At 38.1% G+C, this 16,586-nt stretch overlaps 1 protein-coding gene across 5 annotated transcripts; it reads left to right on the forward strand.

The window, feature by feature from the left end:
- Positions 1-482: 482 nt before the first annotated feature.
- Positions 483-15,888, forward strand: UBA3 (ubiquitin like modifier activating enzyme 3). 5 transcript variants are annotated; one of them, XM_050904817.1, is made up of 18 exons: positions 483-516; positions 653-694; positions 3,643-3,763; positions 4,753-4,833; positions 7,848-7,930; positions 8,488-8,568; positions 9,200-9,243; positions 9,539-9,603; positions 10,471-10,626; positions 10,748-10,850; positions 11,346-11,459; positions 12,929-12,982; positions 13,451-13,487; positions 13,568-13,649; positions 14,580-14,680; positions 14,802-14,865; positions 14,972-15,026; positions 15,496-15,888. In XM_050904817.1, exons 1-18 carry the CDS (start codon positions 497-499, stop codon positions 15,582-15,584), a joined length of 1,392 nt encoding a protein of 463 aa, XP_050760774.1. In that variant the 5' UTR covers positions 483-496; the 3' UTR covers positions 15,585-15,888. The 5 variants fall into 5 exon arrangements, with proteins under 5 accessions (XP_050760774.1, XP_050760775.1, XP_050760776.1 ...); XM_050904818.1 differs by having other exon boundaries at positions 11,349-11,459; XM_050904819.1 differs by lacking the exon at positions 653-694 and having other exon boundaries at positions 497-516.
- The last annotated feature ends 698 nt before the right edge of the window (positions 15,889-16,586 follow it).

Genomic DNA, 16,586 nt, shown 5'->3' on the forward strand with positions numbered 1-16,586 from the left:
CCACCTCCACGTTCTGTTTCTCTTCATCCCGGGGGCTTTAAAGCGCCGGGATCGCCACAGGCTTTGTCCCTGAGGATGCCATCCGAGGCTACCGGGAAGCACCGGGGAGGTGGGCGCAGGGAGAGCCCTCGGCTGCCGGGGGCCCGGGAGGGAGGCGGGCGGTGCAGGTCCCCTCGCCCGGCCGGGGCTGCCCCGCGCCGCCAGGCCCCGGCACGCCGCTTGGGACGACGTGAGGGTGCTCCAGGCCGGGCTCTCCTCCACAGCGCGGCCCGGGCGGGGAGGCGGCTGTGGCTCCCCGGTCTCTACTTCAGGGCTCGGGGGGAGCGGGGGGGGGGATCCCCGCCTTGTTGCCATGGGGATTAGCGCCCCGGGCGGCTCGCCTGGCGGGTGCTTCATCCCGGCCTCCCCAACTCTGTAGGCCTGCAACCGTGGCGGCGCTCTGGCAAAGCACCGCCCATAGAGGCACCGCGGGGCATTGTGGGAAGCAGAGGGAAATATGGCGGATGGTGAGGAACCGTAAGTGCCCTGTATGTGTGCGCTCGGCCGCCCCTTCCCCCGCTTCCCGGGGACGGGTGGGCCCCGGGGTCCCCTCTCCCTCCTCCCCGGTCTCTGTAGCGCGATACTGACCCTTCTTTTATTCTCTCTCTTTTAGGGAGAAGAAAAGAAGGAGGCTAGAGGAGCTGCTGGCGGATGGGTTAGTGCGGGGCTGCGGGCGAGCGGGCTCCCGGCCCGGGGCAGGGGCAGGGGCAGGCAGCGCTTGCTGAGGGGCGGCTGGTAGGTCAGGGCGAGCCGCAGCCCCGCAGGAGAGGTGTGGGCTGGGAGGAGGCTGCGGGTTAGCTCAGGGCTGCGGGGCCCGCTGGAGAGGCGCTGGTAGGGGCGACCGTGCGTGAGCGGCCCGGGGCCCGGCAGGCGGAGAGGGGTGGGGATGGCACAGTGCAGGGCCGGGGCGGGAGGAGGGAGCCGGAGGAAAGGTGTTAGGTGGGTCAGTGTGAGGAGGGGGGGACGCGAAAGGGCGCTTGAGCAAGCGAGGACTGGGGAAGAGGAATCTCCTGGGGAGAGGACCAAGGGGCTCACCCGGAGTGGGGATGGGAATTGCGGGCTTGGAGCTTGGCATGAGTAAAGGCTGGTGTGCTGGAGAGCTTTGTGACAGGAGTGGAAAAAGCTGCATTGCTGGTCAGGGACCTGGGGAGGGCCTCTAGGCTAGAAGCAGGTGACTAAATTTTGGCTGAAAATTAAAAATTCAGGCTACAGAACAGTTGCCTCTGCTTATTAAAACCCTAAATTCTATGCATCTGTCTTAACGGTCTTGAAAACTAATGCTCAGAAGTCTTTAACCTCATCTGCTTCCATCCCGTAACTGTTCCCTTCCATCTGCTTGTGGCCCTCTTCCCAAAGATCACAGAGCAGACCTGCCTGCCTGGGTGGTAGACTTGCAGGCGGTGCATGTGTGTGTTGGGGTGAGGGTCACAAAAAGTCCTTGGGCATGTTGGATGGGGAGGGGTGCATGCCAAGTCCCTCAAAAGCATGGAGCTCTGGAGATGTGAGGGTGGTAGGGAAAAGTCTGGGCCTAAAGCAATATAAGGACTGTGGTGCTCTGATATTTTAAACAAGGTTTAAAATTAGAGTAATTGGATGAAATAAATAAGGATTTTGTTAAACTCTGATAATACAGATACCTGGTAATGCTGTAACAACACAAAAATAAGCACTTAAAAAACCTGTCTCTGAAGTTAAACATAAAATCTCAGGTGGAGCTGTTGATGTTTTTCAGATCTCCACAATGTCCAACCCTGTAAAAACCAAACTGTAGTGTAATCACAAAAATGAAACTAGATCTTACCATTTTATCACTTATAAAGTAAAATACACATCTAAACAGAAAAGGAGTACTGCTGCTTAATGGCTGTTTATATGGACTACATAAAAGGACAAAAAAAGTTGTTCTTAATGTCACCAAGCATAGCTTCTGCACTTGTTTCCAGAAAAGTTAAAAATTATAATATAATCCATAGAAGCAATTATTGTGATGTATATTGATCCATTTTATTTGCTTAAGTCAGTGCTTAATGCACATCCTGAAAACTGGTATACAACAGGGTTCAGCGGAGGGAGTGTTGTATTTATTCACACTATTTCCCATTATGTGAAATATGTGTATTTTCCCATTATTGTGAAAACTGGGGGAGGTACAAAAGTGCAAGTCAGAGGTCAAAAGACCCTTATGAATTCAAAGAAATTTTGTAGATCTTATTTAACTGCTAATACAGTAACTTACCTAAAGTCAACAGTTAACCAGGAATAAGGTCAGTCTGCAATCAAAATATAGGCAAATTATGATGTATTTATTCCTGCAGTTTAGTGAAGTTTTTCCCTGTTAATGAAAATCTTTTGCAAAATTAATTGCCTGTAAGTTAAAGTTACTACGGACATACTGTGTTGTCCATCTTCTGAATTCTGTGAGAATAAAGGCATTCGCTGTCTAGATGCTTTCACTGCATTTTCCTTTTATTTTGAGATGAGTCACCAGGAAGTAATAATAAATTCTAAACATTACCCAACAGTTATTGATACAAGCGTTCTTCATAGTACTTCATAGGAGGAAGCAAGTAACGCTCCTTATCAGTGATGATGCAACCTTTCATACTCAGGATTGGCAAAACTCTTTTATAACGACCTTAGTTTTGTATTAATGTAGAACATAATGGTTCATATATATTGAATGGAGCTCCTATGTAAAAAGGGAAGTGTGTTCTGTTAAGGAAGTGCCTGTTCGGTGTAGGTGATGATCTTACATTAGAAAATTGCTTAAGAGAGCTGATTTTGAACTATTCCACTAAGTCTCTTAACAGTTTAAATTTATAGTTATGTACTACTAAAAGTGACCTGCAAAAGCAGAAAAAGGGTAGTGGAGTATTTGATGTAAAATTCAGTCTTGAAAATTTAAAAGGAGATAACTGCAAACATTCCTTTTCTCAAGTGAGACCGCTGCTGCTGACAGGCTCAGGAGATGACTGAAAAATGGGGATGTTCTAAATTATGTAGTACCAATTGAGGGTGAAGAGCATTCAAGATTCCTATGTTTTTTTAACACTTGTTTAAATGAACTACTATGAAGAATCAGAGGAGATGGTATTGGGGCATGTTACTGTTATTCATTCAGTGCCTCACAATTGCAGTTACATACTGATAATTCTAAATATGATTTATGAACTTAAAACGTCTGTCAAAAAAAGAATACAAGACTTGGCTCTGATGAAAAAACATCACCTTCAAAATCTAAAGGGACAACCTCTTTTTCTGTGTCCTCTTTAAATATGAGGGAAATAAAAGCAAAAAGGCTAGACCCTTTTTTCACTTCAGGTCAACTTTTACTAGTAACAGCTAAATCAGTGGGATTTATTGAAATGCCTGGGTTTTTTCCCCTCTATGCATACTTGTATTATTGCTTTCTAGTTCCACAAATAAAACCCACTCATGCAAATGTTCATGCACATAACTTACATGTGTAAAGAATATGCAGATACATTTGTATGAATGGTCAGTAATTTAGGTATTTTTAAGATATAGAAAGAAAAAAAAACATTTTGGAGGTGTGGCTTTTTCTCTATGATTTTGCAGCTGAATTTACTGTGTTCTGTGCAGAATGGCTGTTGATGGTGGGTGTGGGGACACTGGAGACTGGGAAGGTCGCTGGAACCATGTAAAGAAGTTCCTCGAGCGATCTGGACCATTCACACATCCTGATTTCGAGCCAGGCACCCAAGTGAGAAACACTTACTTTAAATAAAAAATTTGTAGCGTGTGTTGCAAACTAATGTAAACAGTTTCATTAATTGACCACCAGCAGTGTATGAATACTAAGACTGCATGAAAAGCTTATATTTTAATCAATTGAACATTATGACTCTAGAAGAACATACTGTATTCTTTTTATAAGCCTGTATTTCTAAATTGTACACTGTCAGCTACGAGCTTGCTGTCATCATATGTACAAATGTATAACAACATATGAATTATGCTCGGTCTTTGAGTTCCACATGAAAAATAGCAGCATTTGTCTCTCCATTTTTAAGTAATTAGATACAGTAAGGAATTTCTTGTACTTAAAGAGGAAAGTAAGGTTAATATGAGTACTTAGAGAATTGGGAAAGATGTTTAGTAGGGAAAAGCAAAATTTAGACTTTTAATTATTTCTTCTGCTTTCCTTTTTTGGTACATTTTGTTTCAGAGCTTACAGTTGAATGTATTTTACTGTTACCTTTTTAATGTACTGTTCCATTATTTACTAGTTTGAGGCTGGGGTCTAGTAGAACAGTTCACAGAAAGCAGTTATATAGTTAAAAATTTCAGTTTGTCCAGCAATGTTGTCTGTCTGTTTAGATTTATTTTGTATTATATATCAGTAAAATATTTGGAGGAAGAAACATTATCTCCTTAAACCAAATAATAATAAAGGTGGACCTTGCTTTTTTTGTGGTCAAAATTAATATAAAGAGAATACTGACATGAACAAAGGTCTTGCTTTTCTGTAAGCTGGGATATAGGAACTGCCTGAACTCCACAACTGATTAAAGTCCAATATGTAATTACTCCTGCAAGCACAAACTGTTTTATTGATCTGAGTTGTTTTATGTGAAACTTCTTAGGCACTGAAAATTTACAGTAACACATTTGTAACGGTTATGAAGCAAAGGACAAATTGGTACTTTTTCCTATTTAGTGTATTAATTTTTTCTTTTATATTTTCCGCAGGCTCTTGAGTTTTTGTTAAGCACATGTAAAGTACTAGTTATTGGAGCAGGAGGATTAGGATGCGAACTCCTGAAAAACCTGGTAATTACTCAGTTTTCACCTTTTGCTGCTTAGAATCTTCTTTTTTTCCCTTGAGGAAATTATCTTTTCTGCTTTGCTAATTTGGCATTTTTCATTGTATATAGCTACTAAATTTCTAAGTTCTAATCAAAATGTATAAAATACATGATGATACAGACAATAAACTTGAAGAATGCACTTTGTTAATACGCTTGAAAAGTGGTAGTCTAATATGTTGCATGTTATTTATTTAGCTGTCTCAAAGCTTGTCATGAGGGACAACATGGTGCTGTTTATGAAACGTAGACAGAAGTTCACTTCCAGCCTTAGGTATGGTGTAATGTTGGTAATTTTCCCGAATTACCAGATCTAGGGAAATGAAGTAAACTAAGAACAAATGATGCTCATAATGATACAAGGAAGCTTTGTTTGGAATACAGTGGCTAAAATGTATCTTTTCAGATGAAAAGCGATACTTTAAACTGCCATAAGTAGCTAGTACAGAGTTTAGTATTAACAGTCAAAGTTGAATTTAATTTCAGTTTATTTTACATTTTTGGATTAATTCAAAGTGAGGTTAGAATTGCTGGAATTATTTATGTTCTTTCATAGTGAAATTAGTAGAGCCAGACTTACTCTGTCTGTGGTGACCTTCACGTCCATGGAATCTGTTTGGCCTTCCCGAGTAGTGGCTCTCAGGTTTTCCAGTTCCTCAAGATCAGTAAATTGGAGGTTGTCTGCAGAGCCTGAACACTCCCTCAGAGTTGCATCTGCGTTGCTGAATTCAGCCTATGTAATGGCAGCTTTATTGAGTCAGACCAACACGCACTGTCCTGTATGGAAATGGCTAAGGAGGAATAGGTAATAGTGTAAGAACAGGGAAGGAATATTACAGTACTTCCCTGGTATACAGGTTACCAGAAGGTATTCTGTAGTTTTCTTGATACGGTGTTAGTTTATAGTGGATTCTCTCACTACGTGTTCTGAAAAGCAATTTTAAAGTGTTTAAAATGCGGTCATGGGATCATGTGCTGTCAGACATTTACCCAATAAATGTGTATGAATTTAATTATCCTATTAATGTGGTTTTTATCCTCACAGATGCTCATATTTATCGTAGTGTATCACTGTTACCGTCCTGTTTGAGTTTGGTGGTTTAGACTAATACTGTACTTTTCCATGCTTCTATTTAATAATAAGAATTTCTGTCCTTATGAATTCCATGGAAAATGTGTGGATTGACATAATAACTTATTATGAAATAACTTTTTTCCTTAATTTATACCAATACTTATGCATTAGTGTACTTTACTATAGAATTTATGTACTGCTATTTCAGTATTTCCACAGATTACCTCCAAGCTTGAGATGCTTGATAAATCAGTAGCCTCATTTAAAGCCTTAACTTAGGGGTTTTACAGTTCCAGCACTTGTGTATACTCGTGTTCTGGGTGCTGGTTTGTTACTGCAATGCTTAAGCAGGATTTTATTTGAAGAGACTATGACAACTCCAAGGCAGTTTTCTTTCTTTGGGAATTTAGTGCTGGTGAATTTAACCTCTGCCCAGAGCTACTATTTTATGGGTTTATTGGGACATAACAAATTCAATCTGTTGATAGCTCGTTGAGAGGGAGGATTTGTATGGGGTAAGGGACTTCATAAGTCTGCTGTGTGCGCTCAGTTCCTATCTCTTCAAGAAGGTTTTAAGTTATCATGATTTATTTTTATCATTTCCAGAAAGAGAAGCTCATAAGTAAATCTAGATTCTGTTCACACGTGTTCATGTCTTTGGGACAATGAATATAAATTCGATAAAGACTCCAATCTGTATGTTCGTGTTGTTCCAGGCTCGCTCTTCTCTTTAGCAGGCTCTCTCAGTTTACTTTCTTAAAATTGAATAAAAGCTGAACATTTATCAGTGAAACAAAATGATTATTCAGCACCAACGGTATCCAATATGACATACAGAGATTCTTGCTGCTTCTCTTACAGAAATTAATTTCTGTTCTGAAAGACTTTAGTCCTGTTGTTCATTTGTTTAATCAGTTTCCTGATACAGCATTTTCAACACTTATTATGCATGGGATGGCTCTGTTTATTCAGCAAACATAAAACAAAAAGTTTGAAAGTCTTTATATATAACAAGATTGAGTCTTAAAGGAAAAAACGTAGGGTATGGGACTCAAATTTTTTTGGAGTCACTTCAGAACATCACAACACATTTGCTTTCTCTGAACCCAGTGTTTTACAGCATTTATTTCCCTTTAACCACAATTCACATTGTTTCTTTCTGCGTGACAGACATTACTACTTTATCAGATCAGACCTGCAATACAGTTTTAAGACAATTTTACTTTAAAGTTTTTTGCCAAATCTAGTGATGGTCTGCATGCAAACAGAGATCAGGCAGAACTTCTGTCAGAGGTTCGGCATCTTCTTAGGTAGCGAGGTGACTTTTTGTGTTTGCATTCTGTTCCAGCATTGAATGCAGTGAGGAATGCTGGCTTATTTTGAGCTGAGATTTGAGGGTGGATGTGCCAGACTCATTTATGCCAACTGTGAAAATGGTGAATGTTCAAAACCTTAACATTTTAGAGGAATTAAACTTTGTTTTTCTATTCCTGCCAAGCAAGGAAGTGCTTATGGTATTTCTTCAAATTCTGCGTTTTTTTTCCCCAATGAACGCTTTTGATTTACTCCAGTTGTGAGGGAATACTGCAAATTCCCTTTATAGATCAGCCTATTGTTGACTTCCCTGTGTTATGATTAAATAGGCTAAAGCAATATTGCATTCAGTAGAACATTGTCTTTGACCATTGAAATGTTACTAATTCCGTTTGTCTAAATATCAGCATTAGCAACCCAACAAAGAACATTATTTTAACAAAGAACGACCATATACCTGTCTGCACAGGGAATGAAGAGCAAATATGTTTGTTCCTCCAAAGGTTGCTTTTTTGGCATGTGGAATGAATTCTGGAGCACTGTAAGCATTTAATTTCCTATTAAATGAAGTTGACTATCTCTCTTCACAGGCACTGTCTGGCTTTAGACAGATCCATGTTATTGACATGGATACTATAGATGTTTCTAATCTTAACCGACAGTTTCTGTTTCGGTAAGTGATATTTTCACGATTTGACTTTTGTTTTTTTAAATGTACCTAAACAAAATATGTGAATATGATCATTATTTTGGTTGAACAAGATGTCATTAAAGATCACTGAACTTTCATATCACAATAGTACTCATAATTAACTAAATGTTGCATGTGATTCCTTCTTGTTTTGAGATCTGTGGTGTCATAGTTTGAGCGTGAAGAAAATTAACATACATTCCTTACCATTCAAATACAGCTAATGACTGATGGAAAAGGTGACACCAAGGAATAATGCACACAGATTGAGATATCAATTTTTCTGGTACCCTTTTCTTCCAAGCAAAATGAAAAATTTTTGGATTTTTTTGGTGCTGATAACTGTAGCTACATGGACATATTTAAATAACTCTGGGGCTCTCATCTGATGCTTTACAGGGATGCCTTAATATTATCCATATCAATAAATTGTCCTACAGTAACACTTAGTCACTTAATTCAGTATTGCAATGCATAGAGTCTGGAAAGATTGAGTCTACTAAAATAATGCATTTGAAATTGCTTGGTTTTTTTCCCAGACCGAAGGATGTTGGGCGACCAAAAGCAGAAGTTGCAGCAGAATTCCTAAACAGCCGCATTCCCAACTGTGCTGTTGTAGCGTATCCTTTTATAGAGAAGTAGTAGCCCCGAAGGCTTCAAAAAACCTAGAAAACTCTGTAGGTGGTAAGACTATCTGAAGTATTTTGCTGCCATCCTCTCTTTTTCATACAATAAAGAACAGATTCATTCAGCTGGTGATTGAGAATTCTTTCTCAGTGACATTAGCGTATAGGAAATATGCATGGGGAAAGAAGGCTAACCTTTAAGAAACTATTTTGTATGTTTCCACTGAGTCTTTTTATTCAAATGCAATATTCTGATTTTCACTGAGATATTAAAATTACAGGTTTATTCACCAGAGTGTTTTGAGTACTGGTAGGAGACGATAGTTTATAAACATAGAGCAGCACTTACTGGTACAGGACTTTGTGAGCGCACATGTTTTGAGCTTCCTAAATAGTTTGCCTGCTGAGCTTTCTCCTGTGTGTGACTATTACATTGTGTCCCTTACTTGTTTTGTCAGATGCTACAGCTTCAGCTGTGGGAATTTTGAATCCTTCAATCAGTTTTTTAAAAAAAGTGTCATATAAAATTATAGTAATAAATTAGATAATGTTTTGGCTTTAGGTTAGCAAATAGAAAACAGTAAACTACTTTTTAAGTATATTCCTTTACTGGGCTTACATTCAGATATTTTAAAAAGATTCAAGACATGGATGAAAGCTTCTATCGACGTAAGTGGTATTTGTTTGCCTGCCAAACACCCACTGGTGCTTTAGGGGAGCATTGCAGTTGTTGCTGCTCACTGCTTTTCCTGGTAGTTAGATTGCTAATTATTTTAGTCTTCGACAGTATACTGGAAGCAGAAGTAACAAATAGACAAAAATTAAATGCATCTGTCATATAGGTAATCTAGGGGAGGTAGTTAAACTACAGTCAGTTCCTCTGGACTGTTATGGACAGAATACTTTGCTTGTCTTAAGAAGTATGCATTAGTATAGACTTTAAATAACGTTTTTTTCCCCCTAGAGTTTCATATTATTGTTTGTGGGCTGGACTCTATAATTGCAAGAAGATGGATAAATGGCATGCTGGTAAAGTCTTCAATCTTTTTAAAGCCTGGTTATTGCTTGAGTATAGGTAACTAAAATTGAACAGATTTGTGTAGAATGTGGCATGAAAATGAAATGAGGGCTGTTGAAACTCTCAGCTTCCGTATCTATTTCTGTTCTTTTCTTTCTTCTTTTTGTGAACAGGATAAAATGCATGCTCTCTTACCTGCCTTTTTCTTGAGGAGTGTTAGCCAACATTTGTGCAGTGCCCTGCAGGGGTAATTCCAAAGTTAGATTACATTGTTTGTGGCCTTGTGCAGTCAGCTTTTGAAAATCATAAGAAGGCAAGTTCCAGAGCCTCTCTGGATGCTCCAATTGTGAACGTTTTCTTTCATTAGCCAAACAGTACTTATCGTGCTGCAACTTGTAAATGTCATCTTTTGGAGCCCCGCTGCTACAAAGTAGTAGAAGGCTGGTCATTGAACTAGGTAGTTTTATCATTGTGAATTTGTTTATAAAATAATGATCTTGAGTATTTACCAGTATTTAAAAAAAAAAACAACCCCAAAACAACAAACCAAGAATGAAATCCCTAAATCCTTCAAACCAACCAACCATTTGTTCTGGTATACTATAAGGAAATAATAGCATTTATCAGGGGGGTACAGGGAGGAGGAGATGGAGGGTGAAGGTGGTAGCTGAAGTCCTGTGCACTGACAAATGAGTAGTGTTTTATACGCTGTGTACCCTTAAAATAAACTGTATATTAAGCATTCAATCTTGTGGTGTACCATTAAGAATAAAATTTTTAGGATTTTTTTTTTTTCCTTCCTGCAACTTGGTTAAAAAAAAACCCAAAACACCACAAAACAAACAAAACCCAACAACCCCCCCCCCTTTATTCGTTAGATGTCATTTTTACATTATGAAGATGGCGTACTGGATCCAAGTTCCATCATACCTTTAATAGATGGAGGGACAGAAGGTTTTAAAGGAAATGTTCGTGTGATTATTCCTGGTATGACAGCATGTGTTGAATGCACGCTTGAGCTTTATCCACCACAGGTAATTGCAACCAGTGATATTTCCTTTTTTTATATTCCTCTGATTTGCTTGTTTCTTTTCCTAGTACTATACGTAATGTATTACATGCTTTCTTCTGGTTTTCTTCCCCTGCCCACACCAGGTCAATTTTCCCATGTGTACTATTGCATCTATGCCCAGACTACCAGAGCATTGTATTGAGTATGTCAGGATATTGCAGTGGCCAAAGGAGCAACCTTTTGGAGGTAATTAGTGTATTGCACTGGTGCTAAACTGACATTTCTCCTTTTAACTACTTCGGTTTGAGTTAGGTATACACAGCTACTTTTAATAAAACAATCCTACCTTTTAACCTTATGTGGCTCATTGTCTATTGAATCTAAGCCTCTTCTGAGCTGGTGATGGATTTTCTTTTCTCAGACTCGCTCTCCAGTTCAATATTTGTTCATGTGTTTCTCTCTCTCATACTGCACAATGTCTTTCCTGACTCAAAATGTAACCTGTAACAGCTCTATAAATCTGTAAAGTTAAGATAGTTTGTATATAGACTGTGTTAGAACTTAGGATGTTTGTAGAAGTGATATTTTGATTATTTAAAGTGTCAAGTTTTAATAGCTTAATGGGGTATTCATTTTAACTGAAATTAAAACAAAGGGATTTTTTTTAGACAACAAGAACGCTGTATTTCTGAAGAAGTCTTATGACTGTAACTTATCTGTGAATTCTTAACTTTGCTGTAGAAGGTGTTGCATTGGATGGAGATGACCCTGAACATATACAGTGGATTTACCAGAAGTCTTTAGAAAGAGCATCACAGTTTAATATTAAAGGTGTTACATACAGACTCACCCAAGGTAAGGGTATAGCATTTTGCTAAGTTTATGGCATTTGCAATTAGGCTGGATTGGCATTCTTTGTGTTTGTTATGACTAAGCTGGCAGCTCTGCTGAGAAAGAAATAGTTCTTTTCTCCCTTAACATCTTAAAACAGAAACAAGCAGCTTGTTTCCTGTGCCAGCACAAATATTTTTATGATGAATCCGATGTTTAGGCATTCATGATGAATCAGAGGAACTTATCTGGGACAAAACCGAACATTTGCCATTTTATTTTTAACCTGGAGCAGCTCCGCAGTTTACATTACACTGTGACCACTTTTGCTGGGTCAAAGAGTAGGAACAAAAGAATGTGATTGCCTCTTTTAGCCACAGCAACACTTTATGCTAGTTTTGGCTGGTTAAGACTATCGCATTTGTTCTTTACTGCTGCGTGTACCTCTGTTCACATGCAAGTGCAGAACGCTACCACTCATTTAAGCAGCGTTTTAAACGTTAACTGAATAGAAAAGTGGAGAATCTCATACAGAATCTCCAGAATTTGTGGTAACTTCTGTCTGTTTGTTGACTTGTAGTACTGAGAATGCATTTGAAATGCTGGGCTTGAAATGTCACACTTGAACCTCAGTGTGTGCCTTTCTGTCAAAAAAGGGTGAACTGATCCCTTGCGTATCTTCCTCAGATTACACCTGGTGTATTGCAGATAGTCTTTTTCTTTGCAGCAGTTTATACTGGCTTCTCTAGTAGTATTTTTTTGGTACAGATAAATGTGAACTCCAGTTGTGAAATATAATTATGTACATGCAAATGGCTGCACAGTTTTCGGCGTTTGATGATGGCTTCATTATAAGGTACATAGCAGAAAGAGGGCAAAGATAAAAGTTTTATGCATGTTTTCTCAAGTATGAAGGGATACAAGTCAATAATGAGAAGCCAGAGGAACTTCAGACTACTTAGGAATTTGCTGTCTTTTTGGCAGGCCTGAAAAAAGAGCGAACCTCCTTGTTACCCATGTACAAACTTGTATGCCTAGGAAATCTTGCTTTGTATCGGTGTATGTACTATGCTGTTTGACTGGATGGGCTCAGTAAGAAGAGTTGGATGAAGATGCCAATACAGTTTGGCAAGCCTGTTCTTGCAGGAATACCAAAACCAAATATCTTTCCTTTACGCATTTCTCCAGTTAAACAGGAATAGCACTGAGTTTTAAATTAATTTTCAGTGCTAAATACAGAATACTTGTTTTTAGAATTTGTTCACTAGTTCTCTTTGTGTGATACCTTCTTTTTCTCAACATGCTTGATCCATTCCTAAAATAAAAAAAATGCCAAAGTACTTGAGCAGCATGCCATTACACTTTCTTGTTATAGAAATTCCTGGAAAGTTTAAAGTACCTTTGGGTACACCCTTCTGTGTATATTCTGGCTAAAAGCCGTCTCTCAGTATAGTTGCTTGGAAAAGACAAAGCTGTCTGTTTTGTTTTTACAGGGGTGGTTAAACGAATTATTCCAGCAGTAGCTTCTACAAATGCAGTAATTGCAGGTATGCTGAAAGAACTCACTTCACTTCTGCTTTACAGATGTTAGAGTTTTGTAAGGCAACAGTTTGGAATTGAGAACTTGGGGAGGATAATAGTAATTTTTAAATGACTCTGATTTATTCTTACAGTCTCATTTCTGTTTTCCATAGAGAAACTGCGTGTGACTGTATAAATTTTAAGCTCATGTATGACTGTGGGTGTGAGCAAAAGCATTTGAGACTGGGAAAAAAGAATAATTAGAAAACACGGTATATAAGCTTAACATAGTCTCAGATTAGTGCCGAATCTATGGTGTTAATGCATAGAACTACCAGCTACCTTCAGATGTTTATTTTTCTCTTTACAAATTGTTATACTTGATTTTTTTTTTTTTGGTCACTTCTTATTTGGTACAACTCTGTGCACTTATGTCTGCATGTTCTGAGATAGAGGTAGAAAGTGAAGAAATTGTTTTTTTTTTCTCATTCCAGCTGTTTGCGCCACTGAAGTTTTTAAAATAGCCACAAGGTATTTCATTTCTTATTAATAACATACATGATTTCCAACATAATGACATGTATTAACACATATAATATTTGTCATTATAGTGCATACATTCCTCTTAACAACTACTTGGTGTTTAATGATGCGGATGGATTATACACATACACATTTGAAGCTGAAAGAAAGGTTAGTGCCTTGAAAGGCTTGGAGGGTTGTTTCCTTGATTTTTATTGAACTTATGCAGTTTGTGTGTATGTCTGAAATCCAATATTGAATCTCTTGGCCCCTAGCACTGAATAATAATATTTCTGAAGTTTTAAAAGCAGAAACTACAATGTTACTAGTCTGCTACTTCCCCAGAGTATTTTTTTTAGCATGTAGGAATTTTTTTCTTTTTTTAAACTTCTGTGGTTTTGGGGTCTAATAGTGATGACAGTGGCAGTCTGTCCATGTAGAGTAGCAGGACTGTTTACCTCCAGATCAACAGATGTTTTATTTGACGTCCTGGTAATGAAATCTTTTCTTCTACCCATCAGTTTACCAAAAACTATTGCATGGTATAGGTAATGGCATATTTAATTTTTGCCTGTTTAGCCAAAGTTTCTTAATATTTGGAAAGGTAGCTTCTGGTATAGGGAGGTTCTTCAGACAGCTATTTCTGTGGTGTCTGTTGGTGCAACGTTGGTATCTCTACTGTTTCTGCTATGCTACCCGCAGAGGAAGACAGTACGTGACTTTTTTGAAAGTGAATCCTGAAGATTTCCCCTGTAATACAGGAAAAGTGGTTTACAAAATAAGATATGCAATCTTAAGAAGACTCATAAGCAAATCTTCTTAAAAAGAGGTTGTGACAACAATTGATTTGAAAGTTTGTAGTATTAAATTTTATGTCAGATGAAATTTGTAGTTCATAAATACTTAGCTGCTGTTGGGAGCCAGTCGAACAGACTTCACGAGGAATTGGGTTTTGTCATTCATATTTGCAACAGTATTAATATTTCTAGAGCTAAAATTTAAAAAACCCCCACAAACACACAAATAGTTTTGAGACCATATTAGCAGCATTTTTAAAATCATATTTAACGTAACATGCATTCTTGGGCTACTTTGTTGTAGGAGAACTGTCCAGCCTGCAGCCAACTTCCCCAAAACATAGAGATTTCCCCATCAGCTAAATTGCAGGAGATCTTGGATTACTTGACAAATAATGCTTCATTGTAAGTGTGCAACTATTCTGACTTATTCGATAATTTTTGGTAGTTTAGTGTTTCAAAAAGGTAATTTCTAAATGTATTTTTACCTGATTGTCTGTTTTTTTAAAAAATTTTTTATATATAGGCAAATGAAATCTCCTGCGATCACAGCAACTATGTATGGGGGAAATAAAACACTTTATTTACAGGTAATCTGAACATATGTAATTGTCTTTAATATCTTAATTTATTTAAATTTACTTTCCTGAATTTGAAAGGAAATGTTTTGCCTTGTTTTTTTATTTTTTTTTTCAGACAGTAGCTTCAATTGAAGAACGAACAAGGCCAAATCTTTCCAAGACACTAAAAGGTATCACGCAGTTGTCACGTGTAGATTTTGAAGATACTGCTTTAAAATCAGTTTTGTCCCTCTGTATGGCATGTTTAGCTTTATTTTGCACTATGCAGTAGAAAGTGCTTCATTATCCTTTTACGTGTGATATACCTTTCTCAGCTTGCTCAGGGATGAGCTTTGAATTGCTTGAATGTGAAGTGTGGGCAGATGCAGAGAAAAACATTGCAACAAAGCAAGCTGATAACTGATGTAAATTAAACATACTTCAGTAGTGTTTTATGTATTTCTTGACAAGGTCTGTTAGTTTCCTGGTTGACTTAGATGAATATTAGTTTAGCTAGTGAGCTGTTTGCAGCTTTATTTCATCGTACTTATGGTTTGTGGGAATGGCATTCATAACTTTTTTCTTTTTTTTTTTTTTTTTTTTTTAAAAAAGACAGACCACATGGGTTTGCTGCACTTAAAACTTTTTTTTCTCTTTCAGAATTGGGGCTTGTGGATGGCCAGGAACTTGCAGTTGCTGATGTTACTACACCACAGACTATGTTGTTCAAGCTTCACTTTACCACTTAATTTATTCATAAGTAAACTGCATATACAGCGAGAGAAATCTGTACCCACCTTGTAAAACAAACGTACTCTGTGGGTGTTAAAGCAACCTGAAATGTTCATGTTAGTACTAGCATTGTTGAAGGTTAGGTAATACAAATGAATCACCATATTTCAGAATTGTACGTAGAAGCCAATATTTGGTGGATTATATTTGTATAAATGCTTATTAATGTACAGAACTGATGTATAGGAATACACTTTTTTCCCAGTTTTTGTTGTCAAAATGTTAATGCTAATATACTTTCAGACACATGGAAACTTTAAAGTGGCCAAAAGTCTTGTTTTCAACACGTGTGCACACGTATATGCAAAGAGAAGACCCTTTAAAAGGAACCACAGCGATCTGGTTTTAAATTGTAGCACTCCTATACGCTTGCTGAGTCACCTTAAAACCAAAAGAGGGCAGTAGATTAAAATGAGCATTTTCCTCTTTGATATTGATTTGATCAATTTTATGAAAGGTGTTAAGTATGGAAGAGATTACTTTGTTTACAAGCAAACACGAAAGGACAAAATGATCAACTGTACATGAAGATACAGACATGTCCACTCGCAGTCCCCAAGCAGCCGCTGTGCACAGCATTGCAGGATTATGTTTGAGTATCATTGGTGCTGTTAAGGTATTTATTAATAAAAACACATAAAGACACCTTAGTTTGTGGCTTTATCAGTGGAATTTCAAGAGCGTTTATAACCTCGATTAAAAAATCTAGGGCATCATTTGGCTGCTTTAGTCAGAGACCTTTCTGTAAGCAGTGCCAGGTACCTCAACGCGAATTCTCTGATTTTACTTGATGCGTGTCAACTGCATTTGAACTTTCCATCTTTTAAACTATGAACTGTGTTTAAACTTTCCATCTTCCAGCCTTGAACCCGATATTAAAGGAGGGGGCACTTTACTGTAATTTTTAACCAGTTGACTTTTAACAACTGCGCGTTTGGAAGTGTTAAAAGGCCCCGTGT

Source organism: Gymnogyps californianus, chromosome 13 (assembly GCF_018139145.2).
Source record: "Gymnogyps californianus isolate 813 chromosome 13, ASM1813914v2, whole genome shotgun sequence".
NCBI lineage: Eukaryota > Metazoa > Chordata > Aves > Accipitriformes > Cathartidae > Gymnogyps > Gymnogyps californianus.